The sequence below is a fragment of the Crinia signifera genome, chromosome 9, assembly GCF_055691185.1.
Source record: "Crinia signifera chromosome 9, ASM5569118v1, whole genome shotgun sequence".
NCBI classification, from domain to species: domain Eukaryota; kingdom Metazoa; phylum Chordata; class Amphibia; order Anura; family Myobatrachidae; genus Crinia; species Crinia signifera.
Genome location: NC_139225.1, coordinates 92,594,645 through 92,611,993, shown reverse-complemented (window position 1 = coordinate 92,611,993; position 17,349 = coordinate 92,594,645). Strand labels below are relative to the sequence as shown.

Here is a 17,349-nt window from a genome sequence, read left to right as displayed (position 1 = left end):
AAAATATGTGGCATGTCTATATTCCATGTAACGGCCGCTGCATCAGCCTTAAGCCTTAAGATGGCCATACACTACTGTGATCTTTCGAAGCACTGTACGGCCAGCATATACCCCGAAAGCCGCCCGGGACCTTCCCAGGGAACAGGTTTGCATTTGATACATCACATGTGGTCCTTTCACATTTGATGGCTCACATGCGACCCGTTCGCAGCCCGGCCCGCCATCGGGAGGAAGGTCCGAGGTCGGAGGTGCATGCAGGTTCTGTCGGGAATGAGTGAAATTGGCCCAAATCGCAGTTATGTATGGGGGGCCTTTAAGTCACTTTGCAGGTAGGCTCTAAAACCAGCTAGCATATCTTAAGTTTACAGTAATTCTGATGTTACAGCAGTAACTAGGTTTAGAATTCTGAGTGATAGAAAATGACTTGCAGAAACATTGGGTCTCTATAAAAGTGGGTCAGGCGCGGGTGATCTATTGCACAAGACTAGAAGTTGGGTATTAATGATTTTAGCTGAGTTGGGCCCCCTCTATCTTATTTATTGAATACAACTGTATATATTTAAATTTTAGGGGTGTGCTACCACGGACAAAAGGAGTAGAGACTTTAAGAAAAAGAAAAACTTTTTTGGAGAAAAAGAAAAAGTTTGTCATATGTTGGTGCACCATTTATAAACAGGAGACATAAAAAATAAAATATACCTTTTAATATTTATACGTTTAAAATCTGCGAAATATGACAAACAACATATAACAAACACAGGTGAAAACAAGTGTGAATTTAAAAAGCTTGTGCGGGTTCTACGATCAGCTACCTGTCTTATAATATAAGTTTAACACGACTCAAATAATCCCTCTTGGTAATATCAAATCTGGGGGAGAGACGTGTCTTAATTGGATATTTGGTGTGGACTGTATTCAGAGTCCTGCAGATAAAAAAATTACTCCTTTATTGAGCCTCAATCCGTGGGATTATATGAGTAATAATATCTGGTTACTCACGTATATAACCGTTCATTATAGTGTGGAGATACTCATAGGTATATATGGAGTAGGTTACTGCAGGACCTCATACGACACATGTAGCATGTATTCTACAGATGAGTTACAAAGTGGCCATATGCCTAACTGATGTAACTATAATATTCGGCATACATGTGGGCATAATGAGAGATACAGCGTTGCTAACTCTGTGCCGCCGCTACCGCTACCCACAGACTCTCCCTGTTCAGGGACGAGCTCTTGTGATGCAGGCTAGCGTGCACCAGCCGTTACACCCAGTGCCGCTGGTATTAAACACAGCGGTTAACTCGGGTTGTAGGCGGTATAGCTAATAAATACATTAGAGTCCTGAAAAGGACTAGAAATACAGTCACACAGTGTCTAGGTTATGCTGAGAGAACGTCCGCACGGCTAGGTCAGCCGGCATACGCTTCGCAGGTCTTCTTCAGGGCAACCCGTGTAGTTGCCCGGGACAGGTTTATATGGCCAAGCTATTTTTGAATTGGCCAATGGAGGTCCTCTTATTTTTCGTTAGTACCGCCCATGTTTCAATTGTCTGTGGATTTCTATGGTGATATACTTTCTTCATAACGCAAGAGTCACAAGTAATTTTAATCTTATATGTCAGTATAGGCATCTTGTGGATACTGGTTTACGTAGCTATTTACCGGGGATAATTGATAAATTATTCCCATATTTTAATGTAATTCCTGTGGGGTCTGCTACCTCAGATCAACCAGACTGTGTTATTGCTGTAGTAATTAGAGTTTATCAGTTCACCGTATATGTCGGTTGGCTCACTTAGATCACACTTAATTCATTAATATTGAGATAGTAGCGGGCCATCCAGATATTATTCTATTTCTCAGATCTTACGGTCTGTGTTAATTATGTGGGAATTGACACTTGTCAGATCCCCGAGTGTGTTGGTATGGGTGGCTTAGTTAGTACGTAATTTCTTGATTTAGAATCATCTCTTATCGCAACCTCCAGAATTGTAAGTGCATAAATGGCTTATCTGAGCTCAATTGAGCTGATGTTGTATGTCCCGTGATTGTATTGGATGAGATTGTTGGTGGTGTCGGCACTGATTCATGTTGATTAAAAGTTTGTAAATGACTACAAGGTATAAGTGATAACTAAATTAGTGTCGTTGGGGCCGGGTAGGTGATTGCTCTGTGATGTTGGTGCTATGTGTAGAGTGAGGGTGACATGGGTGCAGTATCTGTTTGGAAAAGATAATAACTTTAAAGATAAGTGGTTAGTTGTCTATTCGTTTAGGGTAATAAGAGCGATAGTGGAGATAAAATTGACCTCAATTTAAACATATCTATTAACCAAAACATGGTATGATAGAGTGAAACAAAACAAAAACAAAATAAGGTGAACAAGTGTTAGGGATATGCATAAAGCGTGTGATGGGCGACCGTGTCCTCTCTGACATCGGTTCATTGGCTTCCCATCATAGTGTAAAAGTGATGTTAGTGCGTTTGTTATGTGTCAGATTTGCGTTTGTTACTTGTCAGATCCCCGATCAATTCCCACATAATTAACACAGACCGTAAGATCTGAGAAATAGATGTTACATAAAGATGTATAGAATAATATCTGGATGGCCCGCTACTATCTCAATATTAATGAATTAAGTGTGATCTAAGTGAGCCAACCGACATATACGGTGAACTGATAAACTCTAATTACTACAGCAATAACACAGTCTGGTTGATCTGAGGTAGCAGACCCCACAGGAATTACATTAAAATATGGGAATAATTTATCAATTATCGCCGGTAAATAGCTACGTAAACCAGTATCCACAAGATGCCTATACTGACATATAAGATTAAATTTACTTGTGACACTTGCGTTATGAAGAAAGTATATCACCATAGAAATCCACAGACAATTGAAACATGGGCGGTACTAACGAAAAATAAGAGGACCTCCATTGGCCAATTCAAAAATAGCTTAGCCATATAAACCTGTCCCGGGCAACTACACGGGTTGCCCTGAAGAAGACCTGCGAAGCGTACGCCGGCTGACCTAGCCGTGCGGACATTCTCTCAGCATAACCTAGACACTGTGTGACTGTATTTCTAGTCCTTTTCAGGACTCTAATGTATTTATTAGCTATACCGCCTACAACTCGAGTTAACCGTTGTGTTTAATACCAGCGGCACTGGGTGTAACGGCTGGTGCACGCTAGCCTGCATCACAAGAGCTCGTCCCTGAACAGGGAGAGTCTGTGGGTAGCGGCAGCGGCGGCACAGAGTTAGCAACGCTGTATCTCTCATTATGCCCACATGTATGCCGAATATTATAGTTACATCAGTTAGGCATATGGCCACTTTGTAACTCATCTGTATAATACATGCTACATGTGTCGTATGAGGTCCTGCAGTAACCTACTCCATATATACCTATGAGTATCTCCACACTATAATGAACGGTTATATACGTGAGTAACCAGATATTATTACTCATATAATCCCACGCATTGAGGCTCAATAAAGGAGTAATTTTTGATCTGCAGGACTCTGAATACAGTCCACACAAAATATCCAATTAAGACACGTCTCTCCCCCAGATTTGATATTACCAAGAGGGATTATTTGAGTTGTGTTAAACTTATATTATAAAACAGGTAGCTGATCGTAGAACCCGCACAAGCTTTTTAAATTCACACTTGTTTTCATGTTATATGTTGTTTGTCATATTTCGCAGATTTTAAACGTATAAATATTAAAAGGTATATTTTATGTCTCCTGTTTATAAATGGTGCACCAACATATGACAAACTTTTTCTTTTTCTCCATATTAAGGTCTCTATAAAAGGGCTGCAAGCTTAAATGCATAGATCACCCAATTATTTATTATGGTGAGTGTTGGGCTCTGTTTTTGCCACAATGCCCGTGTTTTAATCTCAAATTGCCTGAGTCTTAGCTATACAAAAACATTAAACTTCAATTGCAAAGTACCCGCTCATCTAATGAAGATGTAAAGCTGAAGAACACGTAAGCAATCTGTGTAAAAATGCAAAAAACAGTGACCTGTATCTTTATGCTGAATCTGTAACTTTATTCTAATTCCTTTACAACAAAACAAAGCTAATCCTATGAACCTAGTACAATAAATGTGGGCAAAGACGCAAAAATTAGGAAAAAAGTAGAACAGAGGAAAGAGTACACATGACCGTATTCACACTATATGGTGCAAAGAAATATACTGTAGGTATAAGATCACAAATCAGTACGGAGGATCAGCATAAATGTAGAAGTGCAAGACATGCATCTATGTGGTATAATGTTTCAAAACGTAAAAGCCCAATTTGAATTTAATAAATAATGAGATACTTCGGCTGCATATGTCTATCCCTACTATGTTCATGACCGTTAGATTTATTTTGAGCACCGCAAAAAGTCCTTTGTATATTTCTGGTTAATGAGCAGTTAATGATTTGCCCATTAAAATATTAATACATGTGCATTTCTATACTCAAGCCCCAGTAATTACACTGTATATTCAAACACATAGCAAAACCTCTTGACCAAATAGTCTAATGCAGTGGTTCTCAACCTCGGTCCGCAGGGACCTCCAACGGTGCATGTTTTCCAGGTCACCTCACAGATACACAGGTGCACTAATTACTCACTGGCACATTTTAAAAGATCACAGGTGGAGCTAATTATTTCACCTGTGATTTTGTGAGACCTACAAAACATGCACTGTTGGGGGTCCCTGAGGACCGAGGTTTAGAACCACTGGTCTAATGAATGGTAATTATTTATGTTTTTATATTACATACTGTAGGTAGCACATGGAATGTATGGTTGTGATATTGCATAGAAAGATGTGGTGTTTGTGCAGCATCATGGTGATTCTTACTCAGTGTCAAAATTAATAGTGCCTTCTGGAGTTATTGTGTAATTGTGCGTTTACATTTTGGGTGTTATTCTGGTTCATTCGCAAAGGCACAATCACTCTCAGTTGGACATAACCATGTGCACTGCAGGTGGGGCAGATGTAACATGTGTAGAGAGTTAGATTTGGGTGAGATATTTTGTTTCTGTGCAGGGTAAATACTGGCTGCTTTTTTTTACACTGCAATATATAATCAGTTTGACATACACACAATGTAATTCTCTCTGCACATTACATCAGGCCCACCTGCAGTGCATAGGGTTTTGTCCATCTGAATTTGCCTTTGCGAGTGAACTAGAATAATCCCCTTTGTCAGAGTAGAACTTCTATACAAATGATCACATTTACTCTGAAAAGGAACTAGTAGCGATTGGTGTCCACAAATTTGTGACCATGTAACATACTGCTTTAAAATAATAATACAAAAAAGAGCTAAGCAACAATTCAGCAATACATACTTTGGAATACCAAAGCCTCGGCTCTGGCGATGTGGAGATTGGGGAGGCCGAAAGTTTTCATAAGATGCTATATTTGCTGGATTCTGTAAAGAGTGAATTAGAGAAAAGCTAAGACGCTTTATACTGATGCAGTCGGAGTGGCAGTCTGGCCACCCCTTCGCTCTAAATCAGTCATACAAACCTCCTTTCCACGTACTTTCTTGTACAGTCTCTTCCTTGATTTGAGGTCAAGCTCTAAGTAGAGAAAAAAAGAAGACAGAACAGATTACATTTTTGGCCCTGGTATTCCCATTGCTTTAAAGGATCAGTAATACAATGATAAAACAATTGTTTGATTAGAAGATGCACACTGTAGGCTCTATTCTCACCGCTGGGACAAGAACGGTTCCCCCTTATAACAGACTTGAATGAACATTAAAAATTTCAAGTGAACCAGAATCAGGCCCATTGCCAGCCAGTACAAGCAATACATCACTAGGTTTTTTTATTCCCAAGATCTCACAGAACTACAGAAAGTGGATATAGTTAGGGTTTAGTATTTTTGCATATTTGGGTTAGAATCAGTAGTATCAGGCTGTATCTTGCATCTTTTGACCATTTACTTGGGAAGACTAGAATCGATAATGGGCCAGATTCTCTAAGCTTCAAAAGTGATAAAATGGAGAGTGATAAACAGCCAGCGAATTAGCTCCTGCCTGACATTTTTCAAACACAGTCTGTGACATGGCAGGCAAGGAGCTGATTGGCTGGCTTTTTGTCACTATCCATTTTATAACTTTTGAAGCTTAGATGAATCTGGCTCCATGTATGAAGTACCAACATAAACACATATGAGGATAATACTTGCAATGTAGAAAATGCATTCATTGATTAAAAAGTTTTAAATCCACATACCCATGTCACTGCTGTAACCGGCTGCTATTCTCTGGTAGTTGGTTCCTTTGCGATTACTGGACGAATTCCATGCAGGAACAGGGATTACCTGAGTTACGGGTTTTAAATTGACAAGAGGAACAAGGTGCCTACGAAACAATAAAACAAAAACAAAAAAGTCTGGGGATTGTTCATAACATTGCTGTGACTACATCTTGAAGCAAATCATGTTATGCCACATGATATAGGCTAGAGACATTACTTGTAGCAGCTTTCCCATCACTGGCATTCCTCAGCTGCTCACAGCTATGACCATGTGGGTTGGGTGCAACTACAGATGTGTCCACACACACTTGTTGCAGTCACTCCAAAACATCCCATCTATGCAGGCTTGCGGTGAGTGTCTTCATGCGACTGCATAACTTAGATGCAATGTGATGTAACACAATTGCTTTACCAGTTTGATATGAGACACTTGTACATCTGTGGAGTCTAAAAATTGTTATACAAAAATGCTATAATGCAACTCCACGTCAAGTTCTGTTGTGCTTAACATACAGACTCAGACTGTACCACAAGTATCGCATATCAAATCATTTTCTTTGCGTGACATTGGACTCACATTAGTGTAAAAATAACGCTACATCAATTGGCGCAGCTCACCCACACCAGGCGTCTCAAGTTTTATGATGTATTAAGGCAGAGCCGGCCTTAGGCATAGGCAATTGCCTAGGGCATTTTGAATGCCTAGGGGCATCAGCAGCTTCTGCTGATTAAAATGATATGCAGCATGCCTATATTCTGTGTGTGAGTGAGGCTGTATCTGCATATGAAATAGTGTGTCATGAAAATCACTGTAACATAACATTCCGTATGCAGGTACAGGCCACAGTCGCACACAGAATATAGGCATGCCGCATATCATTTTAATCATCGGAAACTCCTTGTGTGTCCTGGTCACATAATGCAAATAAGACGAATTTTCAGCAAAAAATGCACCCAAAGTTAGCAGAACTGGCCAGGAGCTGCATGGCTTATTGAGTCATGATGTATGAGGAAACATCTGTATCCAAGCAGAGGCAGAGGTCACAGTGTTAGCGGCTGTGCAAGTGCTGTCTGTGGGTGGGTTGGTTGTGCAATAGTGTTCGGCATATGTGTAAGGGGCATTATGTGTGTCATGTATAAATGCATTAATAATGTGCGACATGTGTAACCGGCATTATGTGTGTCATGTGTATAAGGGCATTAATAATGTGCAACATATGTGTAAGGGGCATTATGTGTATGAAGGGCATTAATAAAGGTTGGCATAATGTGTAAGGGGCATTATGGTTATAAGGACATTAATAATGTGTGCCATGTGTAATGGGCATTACTGTGTGGTATTATCAGGGGTGCCGAGAGAAAGGGGTAGGGGGTACAAATTACCCAGGCCAAAGTCTGATGGAAGGGCCCGGTGGAGAACCCGGGCCCCCTCCTTTGAAGTGACAGCAGCAGCTGCAGCGCTTCTCCTCTGCCCAGCACACACTGCTTTGTGCTGGGTTGCAGTGTGGCCATGGAGGTGCTTAAAATACAATATATTCTCAGGATTTTTTTCTAAGTGTATAATGTGAATAATGTGAGGAGAAATGTACATAAGGTAAAGTGGTACTACTGTGTGATGTAACGTGAATAAGGGACACCATTGCATGATATAATGTGAATAAAGTTGCACTACTGTGTGGCATAATTTGAATTGGGGGTACTATTGTGTGGCCTGCCCCTTCCCAGCAAGAACACTTCCCTGTTTGGGCTGCGCACCGAATGTGTGCACTGGTTCTATTTAAAATATTGCGGGTAGGAGCACCAAAATGATGACTGCTATGATGAGGGTTGATGGTGCTGGGAAATGGGAGCAGGGTCAGAGGCGGAACTAGTGGCGGTGCTAGGGGCACCAGCCAAAATCTTGCCTAGGGCGTCATTTAGGCTAGGGCCGGCTCTGTATTAAGGCTAGGTGTATGAGGGAACAATGTAGCTCTATTTCATGATAAAAATGAAACCGGACCTGAGTAACCATGTAAAAAGGTAGCCCACAAAAATATAAAATCTTTCCCCATTTCCCTTCCAATACCTCCATTCCTCTCTTCCCCCCCTTACCATTTTTTCTTTCTTCCTCTTCTCTCATATTATTACACTACTCTTCCTTTTCAAAACCAAAACGTAGATGACACTTTAGAACCTACACATCTGCTTGATAGTCAGGACTATTTCATCTTTACCTTATATAGCCATTAATTTTGTAGTCGGTTTTTCTAGGATAGGATTTTATTGTTTGTCTACTATGAAGGTTAGGTTTTATTTGTATTGATTGTTCTTTTATCTCATTAATAAAATAGATTAAAAAAAAAATATATATATATATATATATATATATATATATATATATATATATATATATATATATATATATATATATATATATATATATATATATATATATATATATATATATATATATATATATATATAGTTCTGTGTAGACCGGCACTCCTGGAACGATGAAATTCAAATGCCGGGTGCCTTCATGCGGGGTATGATACAAGGGTAGAAGTTGCGGCACTCTCGGACTTAAATCAATAAACACACTTACTCAGTGTTTAGTCCAACGTTTCGGTCTTTATTTTATCAGACCTTCATCAGGAATAATTTTATCAAGTACAAACACCATTTATATACCTTCACAAACTAACAAAAAGAAATCCTACCTATCAGCTGCAGTCTCACACTTCCGGTGCTGCCGTGACGTGTTCTGAACCAGAACCGCCCTCTTGCTGACGCACACAATCCGGAGTGAGACTGACACACATAAAAAAACAGAAAAGAAATTCAAATCAAAACAAAACACCAATTGCGGGGAGTGCGGTGACCGTCACCATGGTAACCTTGGTTAACAAGCACAAGTGCGGACAGCTGCAGCTGTAATGTTAAAAAGGAAAAAAAGTTTTTTGCAATGTAGTTTCTACAGGATGCAAAGTATAAAATGTAAAACAATCATTATGCGTTCCAATAAAAGCTTTTATACATTTATAGTATATACATTCAGTGGATAAACCACCGTAATGAAAAATAGCTCAGCTAATAGGAAAAAGACACATTGTAACCCTAGTCACATTGAAATCTCCACTAACCTGCTGAGGGAGTACATTGTTGCAAATTACAACATCAATAAACCTCACATCAAGTTACATTACATACTACTTATCTCAGAGGAAACTGGTGAAAGAAATGTATTCGTTAAGTCCGTGCGGCTGCACTGTATTCAATTCAGAAATCCATTTTGTTTCTAGACGCAGTAACTGTTGGTCCCTATCCCCACCTCTGCTGTTGGGGGGTACGTGGTCAATTATTTTGTATTTCAATTGTGCTAAATTGTGTCCCATATTTTTAAAATGCTTTGCCACCGGTTGTTCTATTTGCTTCCCAGAGAGTATGAGTCTGATGGCGCTTCTATGCTGCCCCATCCTCTCTTTGAAGTGGCAGCTAGTTTTGCCTATATACATTTTGGAACAGGGGCACTTGATATAATAGACAACATATTGGGAGCTACAGGTAAGTACATGTTTAATGTTAATTTTTTTGCCACTATGGGGATGGAAAAAGTGATCACCCGTTTCCATGTGCGTGCAAGTCGCACAGCCTAAGCATTTATAAACCCCTGGTCTACGTGTCAGGAAGCCTGTCTCTGTCTTTCTATTACCAAAACCCGAAATATCGGTGTGTACAATTTGGTCCCTAATGTTTCTGCCTCTACGGAAACATGGCATAAAAGATTTATTTTTGAGAGACGTTAAGTGCTGATCACTTTGTATAATGGGCCAGAGTTGTTTGGCTGTTTTAATTAAAGCATTGCTGGCTGTATTGTAGGTATTAACGAAAATGACAGAACTGTCAGTTTTAGAGTTCTTATTAGTGCTGTCTGAGGGAGAGGGTCGTTTTGGCTGTTCACATGCTTTCTCTATGGACGCTTTAAAGGCGTCCATAGAGAAAGCATGTGAACAGCCAAAACGACCCTCTCCCTCAGACAGCACTAATAAGAACTCTAAAACTGACAGTTCTGTCATTTTCGTTAATACCTACAATACAGCCAGCAATGCTTTAATTAAAACAGCCAAACAACTCTGGCCCATTATACAAAGTGATCAGCACCTAACGTCTCTCAAAAATAAATCTTTTATGCCATGTTTCCGTAGAGGCAGAAACATTAGGGACCAAATTGTACACACCGATATTTCGGGTTTTGGTAATAGAAAGACAGAGACAGGCTTCCTGACACGTAGACCAGGGGTTTATAAATGCTTAGGCTGTGCGACTTGCACGCACATGGAAACGGGTGATCACTTTTTCCATCCCCATAGTGGCAAAAAAATTAACATTAAACATGTACTTACCTGTAGCTCCCAATATGTTGTCTATTATATCAAGTGCCCCTGTTCCAAAATGTATATAGGCAAAACTAGCTGCCACTTCAAAGAGAGGATGGGGCAGCATAGAAGCGCCATCAGACTCATACTCTCTGGGAAGCAAATAGAACAACCGGTGGCAAAGCATTTTAAAAATATGGGACACAATTTAGCACAATTGAAATACAAAATAATTGACCACGTACCCCCCAACAGCAGAGGTGGGGATAGGGACCAACAGTTACTGCGTCTAGAAACAAAATGGATTTCTGAATTGAATACAGTGCAGCCGCACGGACTTAACGAATACATTTCTTTCACCAGTTTCCTCTGAGATAAGTAGTATGTAATGTAACTTGATGTGAGGTTTATTGATGTTGTAATTTGCAACAATGTACTCCCTCAGCAGGTTAGTGGAGATTTCAATGTGACTAGGGTTACAATGTGTCTTTTTCCTATTAGCTGAGCTATTTTTCATTACGGTGGTTTATCCACTGAATGTATATACTATAAATGTATAAAAGCTTTTATTGGAACGCATAATGATTGTTTTACATTTTATACTTTGCATCCTGTAGAAACTACATTGCAAAAAACTTTTTTTCCTTTTTAACATTACAGCTGCAGCTGTCCGCACTTGTGCTTGTTAACCAAGGTTACCATGGTGACGGTCACCGCACTCCCCGCAATTGGTGTTTTGTTTTGATTTGAATTTCTTTTCTGTTTTTTTATGTGTGTCAGTCTCACTCCGGATTGTGTGCGTCAGCAAGAGGGCGGTTCTGGTTCAGAACACGTCACGGCAGCACCGGAAGTGTGAGACTGCAGCTGATAGGTAGGATTTCTTTTTGTTAGTTTGTGAAGGTATATAAATGGTGTTTGTACTTGATAAAATTATTCCTGATGAAGGTCTGATAAAATAAAGACCGAAACGTTGGACTAAACACTGAGTAAGTGTGTTTATTGATTTAAGTCCGAGAGTGCCGCAACATCTACCCTTGTGTATATATATATATATATATATATATATATATATATATATATATATATATCACAGACTTCCCTAATGTAAGCTAGTGACAATAAATTTTTTTTTTTTTTACCAAACAGACCATTAGAATATTTCAAATAGAACTTTAGCTATTACTATAACTGGGATTTAAATCAAACAGTTTTTTAGAATAAATATTTATCTTTCCCAAATGGGTATACAGTAGTATGACTCTTAAGGGCCCCATACACCTGAAACACATTGCACCCAATCATACAATCTCAATGGATTGTATGATGGATTGTATGCAGATTGTGTGCAGGCCCCGGGGGGGGTTGGGGGATTGGTCCTCTGATCTGACGTGCTGCATGTCAGATCAGTTGGGATTGGAAGAGCTTGGAAGAGCAGTGAAGATGCTGGGAGCCACAGAAGTTTCCAAGCGGCAGACAGGTGGTGGCTGAAGAGAGCGGTGGACATCCCTTTGCTCAATTCTGTCACTATTCTGAAAACAGTTTTCAGAGAATTGCTGCATTAGGGCTATTTAATAAATGGAGTATCTCAGCATTTGTGGGCAGATTGGGAGCTGCTGGAAACCTGTAAATAAAAAATAAATAAAAGAACACCCCACATGAATTTTGGTACTCCTTTTGATCCTAGTATTCCAGCAGTCAGGTCTTTCTGATGTATGGCCAACTTTAGACAGTCGGAACTCTGACACGGAGGGTGGGGGGGGGGGGGGGGGGTAGCGCGAGTGTGCCCCTTGCCGCAGGCTCGCTACAGGTTCTATTCTCCCTCTATGGGGGTTGTGGACTACATGAGGGAGAATAGCCCCAGTCAGTCAGGATCCAAAACGTTGGGTACTTAACAGTCGGGATTCCGAAGTCGGATTAATGACCAGCGGAATCCTTCCCAAGTTACCCTACCTCTGTGCCAGAGGTTCCCAAATGTAATTCTCAAGGCACCCCAACAGTTCAGGGACATTTGTAAACATTTAAGCAGAGAAATATTTGTAAAAGTACAGAAAAAAAAAAGGGGGGGGTGCTTACTTTTCAGCCAGCTCTTCAATGAACACGGTTACCGAGTTGCTGTCCTGTCCAACTTCCTGGATATGAGCATTGTAGTATCGTCCACCAGGCTCTAAACGTACCTTAAAAAAAAAAAAAAAAAAAAAGGATTTAGCCCCATTGTCGATTTCTCCTATAATGACTTTAGTAAAATGTTACAGTACATAAACAACCTAAATATCTACATTCATCAGTGCATAATTGTTACTCACCTGACATTTGTCACCCAAGCAATAGTGCCTTCCTGCAAACACCATATATTCGGTTTTCTGTAGTTCTACGAAGCATTAAAAAAAAAAAAAGTATTGAACTGCACTAAAAAACAGTGAATACAGAAATCAGAGGCAACACAGATATAATAGGGTCCAGTGTATGAGTGAAAAGGTACAGCATGTACAATAAAGAACCAATATCAGGGGCAGAATGCAAGAATAATTAACTGAACCTTCAGAAGTGCAAACCATAAGACGTAGATACTGTATTCCATATACAGAGGAAATCGTGATGGTTTCTTGGCCTGCAGCATAGTACTGACCACCATGTGGTCCACCCCCGTAACGCCTCCTTTTCAGACTAACTTTTGGAAAACTTATGCATGGAGTTTATACTCTGGGGGAAAACATGGTTCTGCTGAGGAAGTCCACATACCAATTTTCCAATCTCCGGTTCCAGAACAAAAGGCCTCCACCCAAAAAATAATTCAGGTCACCTGTACAATTGCTCCCGTGCCGTCTGTCTCCCTGATCATTTACATATACCACAACTTCAGTATTGTCCAAATGAAGCTGCACTGGATGGCTGGCTAGAATGGCCATTGGAGCCAAATATGTAATGTCACTGCATGCCAACAGAGAACACGATTTGCTTGAAAAAAATATGACCGAAGCGGGAGTGACCAAGGGATGATCAGAAATTAGCCACCAATGGAGGAAATTACGAGTGAGGATGAACAGAATGAGAGGCAGAGAATCGGAATATAGCACATCAAATGGCCTTAAAAAGGTGGAGATTACTGTGCCCAACATTTACACCACTCCCAGGAACAACAGACACTGGCAAGGAATCAGGTGACTTTTTTCCAAATGTTTTTATTGAGCCTCAATAAAACCAAGTAATAACACAGTACATCCAACAATGGACGATGATATACAAATAATAACAATGAGGTTCAAATACCATTTTCAACATTTTCCTTAACAAGTTCACTAGATAAGTAAGGGAGGGCGCTGCCTCCCAAAATAGTCGAGAAAATATAGAAATATAGAATTCTATCGACGAATGCCGATAAATGGGTATGAGATAATTTCTCTAGACATTAAGCTCGACCTGAGTGTTTAATCAATATGATAATCTAAATATATAGAATAACATAAAATAAAATAACAACAAAACAAAAGAAAAAGGAACAGCTTGGTCCTACACTAACATGCCAGGTGACCAAGTGATGAATCCTAGATCAAAGTACCTGCCCAACAGTTGACCCGGACCGCCGACCCATACACGGAGAGATCCAGTCAGTATGTGGATGATGAGAATAGCGAAGAGAAGGAGTATGGAATAGGAGGAGGAGTGGAGGAACGGTGTGGAGAATGCAGCATGTATAGGATAATGTTTAAAAACTGGATTACAGCGTGATAGGTGAAGCATTCTGTAATAGTGGAGGGGAATACCATGATGTATTTTGAAAACAGCCTTGAATAGCCTGTTTGGTTCTGGATGAATTTGTTCCAGAAGGCAAATAATTTAGGGGTCAGAAGTTCTTTGTGGAGTGAAGTCTCCAGCCAGTCCATGGTGAACAGGAAGAGGAGGCGTGAAGTCGCCATGTCCAGTGAAGGAGATGAGGGCTGTATCCACTGCTGTAAGATGGCTTTTTTTGCCTACCGCTGAAAGGAGTACAATCAATTTTTTATCGTTTTTAGGGATATTAGATTGGTCGGCAATATGTCAAAATATGGCCCAGGAGTAAGTGCAGCTAAATGACAGTTTAAGTGTGTTTGTAATATTTGTAATATTTGCTAGAAAGACTGAACCTGAGGGAATTGCCAGAGACAATGATATATATCAGCCTCTGGTGAATGGCATTTAAAACAATCTGACCTCTGTGCTGTGCCCATCAGATAGCATAATTTAGGAGAAAGGTATGCTCTGTGGAAGATTTTATATAACATTTCAGGTGACTTTTTTAAATTCTCCTGTTCTTAAAGTACTTGCATCATGCAGACCAAGCATACCTGCAACTGGAAAGCCAAATCAGCCATCATATCTAAAGAAGGAAATATTCTACTTGAGCATAGTTTTTTTAATACCTATGATCATCTGGACATGATGCCCGGCAACCCAGGGGCCAGAAGACTACCACACCCACAGGTCTCTAATCATGAGCAGATGACTACCTACCCATGACCAGACTGGGTGGAAAAAGACCCCAACCACCCGCCCAGCTCACTGCCGTCTCTGCCACCTGTAATATCACTAGAATACCCCTGCCCCCCAAAATTGCCCCTTCTAGGTCTGATACCAAGCAAGCTGAGGTACCACCGCTGGATCCAAAAGACGCACCACCTCCCGGACCTTCCAGAAGCTTCCCCCCCCCCCCCCAAGTGGTTAGAAGCTTTGCCTCCTGTTCCTGTCCGAAGCCCCACCAGCAAACTGTCAGAACTGAAGCTGCTCTTTAAGCAGATGGATCAACAGCATAGGGTAGAGATTATTGGCCAGTGGTGGTGAGTAATAAACCATTCTGGACAGAGGTCTCCTGCTCGGTTGCCTGGAGATTTACAATGCAGCAGTAACTAGAAGGGTTGCAGCTCTTCTGGTGTACTTGCTGTGCCCTGACCCCAATGTCTGCTTCTCCTCCTGTCCTCTGCTGCTTATTTGCACCTAATGCTCTCTTCCAGAGAAGCACTGAGCCGGGTGGCAAGGAGGATGTGCCATCAGATTGTGGTCTCCACTAAATGGCCCGAGACATTTGATATGGCTGCAGCTGCCTATGTCTTACAGCATCATTTATTCCACTGCACCCCATCCCCTTCATCCGTTGGCGTTTACCCCTTCCCACCTACTGTATGTTTCTGCCTCTGATGCACCATAGTGATTCGACATCCAGTGCAGTCTATTTGCAAAACCAAGTCTGCACCCCTTTCTGTTCCTATACCTAGCTGTTTCACTAGTACTCTACTACTCCCCATCCCCATGTCCACCCACCCCAGGAGCTGCTCTGCATGCAGAGACAAGGTCAGAGACACAGAAACAAAATGTATTGTGAAGAGGTATCGCAGGAATATATTTCATAGATTCATAATGTGTAAGTAGTGTAGATATATATTGAGATATATATTGCTAGGATGTAGTTTTGGGGGTAGATCAGGTATACTGTACAGTGCAGGAAAGAGGTGTGTATAGGTACCTAATGTAGTGTTTGGAGAGGTATGGTGTGGGGAGGTAGGAGTGAACTAAGCCAAAGGGCTGTAAGAAACACATTAGCACGAACGTCATTAACGATGTGCAGGATCAAGATATCATTAATTATATTTTTGCTCCTATCGGCTAATGTGTAAGCGCTAGGTCATTAACAATGCATGGCTTGCAGGTCGTTATGGACCACATTGGCCATCTGTACATGCAGTAAAATCCAGAATAAATCATTAACAGCCTGGATATGGCCACTGAATGATATTGGTAACAATATTATTTAATGTGTAAGCACTATATTACTTTTTAAGGACTTCTAGGCAGTTCAAGGGAAACAGTTAGACCTATCATATAGTTGGCATCATCATCTAAATGTGTACCCAGCTTTAGACTTAAAGTGATAGGCTGTAATATGAGTGCCAGCTCCATAGCCCTACTGGTCCAGTGTCCCCCAGCCATTGATGAAAAAGAAAGTTTAAACCTGAAGCCCCAGTCTAAGTAGGCTTTAGTAACGCATTAAACTGGTCATTTACCTTTCCTGCTGTCCAGCCAGACATCAAACTCCACGTTCCTGTAGATTTCTGGATCAAGAGCCTTTAAAACCTTGTATGGGAATGGCATTTTGTTTGGGTTTTCAGTTACCTATGAAGAAAATAAACACATATGAAGTTATTTATAGTACAGGCAGTAGCTACAAAGGCTTCTTCAGTAAAATCTAAATTATATTTTTTTAGAAAGAACAACAATTAAAATAGTAGACCTTGGTTTCATCTGTGCTGTGCTTCACTCTTTCCTCCATTGTGTTTTCACAGTCTCTCTTTTCCCATTCATCTGCCCTGCAAGAGAATTTACTTTATTTAATAGATTTATAGATGGGCGCTAAGCTATAGTGATCCTTCATTCATCATCCAGCAGACCTACAGTACTTCTTATCAAGAATCAATTACAGTATAACAAACTCACACTGTAAGGGTTCATGTAAAAGCAGAAGATCTTAATATGTATAGTTTAGAGCAGAGAAGGGAAAGGGGGGACATGATAGAAACTTTCAAATATAAAAAGAGTTTTACCAAGGTACAGGAGGTACAGATTCTTCACAGGAAGAGGAACAGAACACGAGGACATGCACTGAAACTAGAGGGAGGAAGATTCAGGGGAAATTTGAGGAAGAATTACTTCACAGAAAGAGTAGTGGATAA

At 40.5% G+C, this 17,349-nt stretch overlaps 1 protein-coding gene across 1 annotated transcript in view; it reads right to left on the bottom strand.

Annotated features, from left to right (window-relative positions):
- The window catches only part of ALG13 (ALG13 UDP-N-acetylglucosaminyltransferase subunit), a 154,175-nt gene that overhangs the window by 73,017 nt on the left and 63,809 nt on the right, over positions 1–17,349 (bottom strand). Inside the window, 7 exon segments of the mRNA XM_083160737.1 lie at positions 5,379–5,509; positions 5,512–5,612; positions 6,273–6,400; positions 12,725–12,825; positions 12,955–13,019; positions 16,684–16,792; positions 16,911–16,986. Of these exon segments, the coding sequence (XP_083016863.1) occupies positions 5,379–5,509; positions 5,512–5,612; positions 6,273–6,400; positions 12,725–12,825; positions 12,955–13,019; positions 16,684–16,792; positions 16,911–16,986 (711 nt within the window).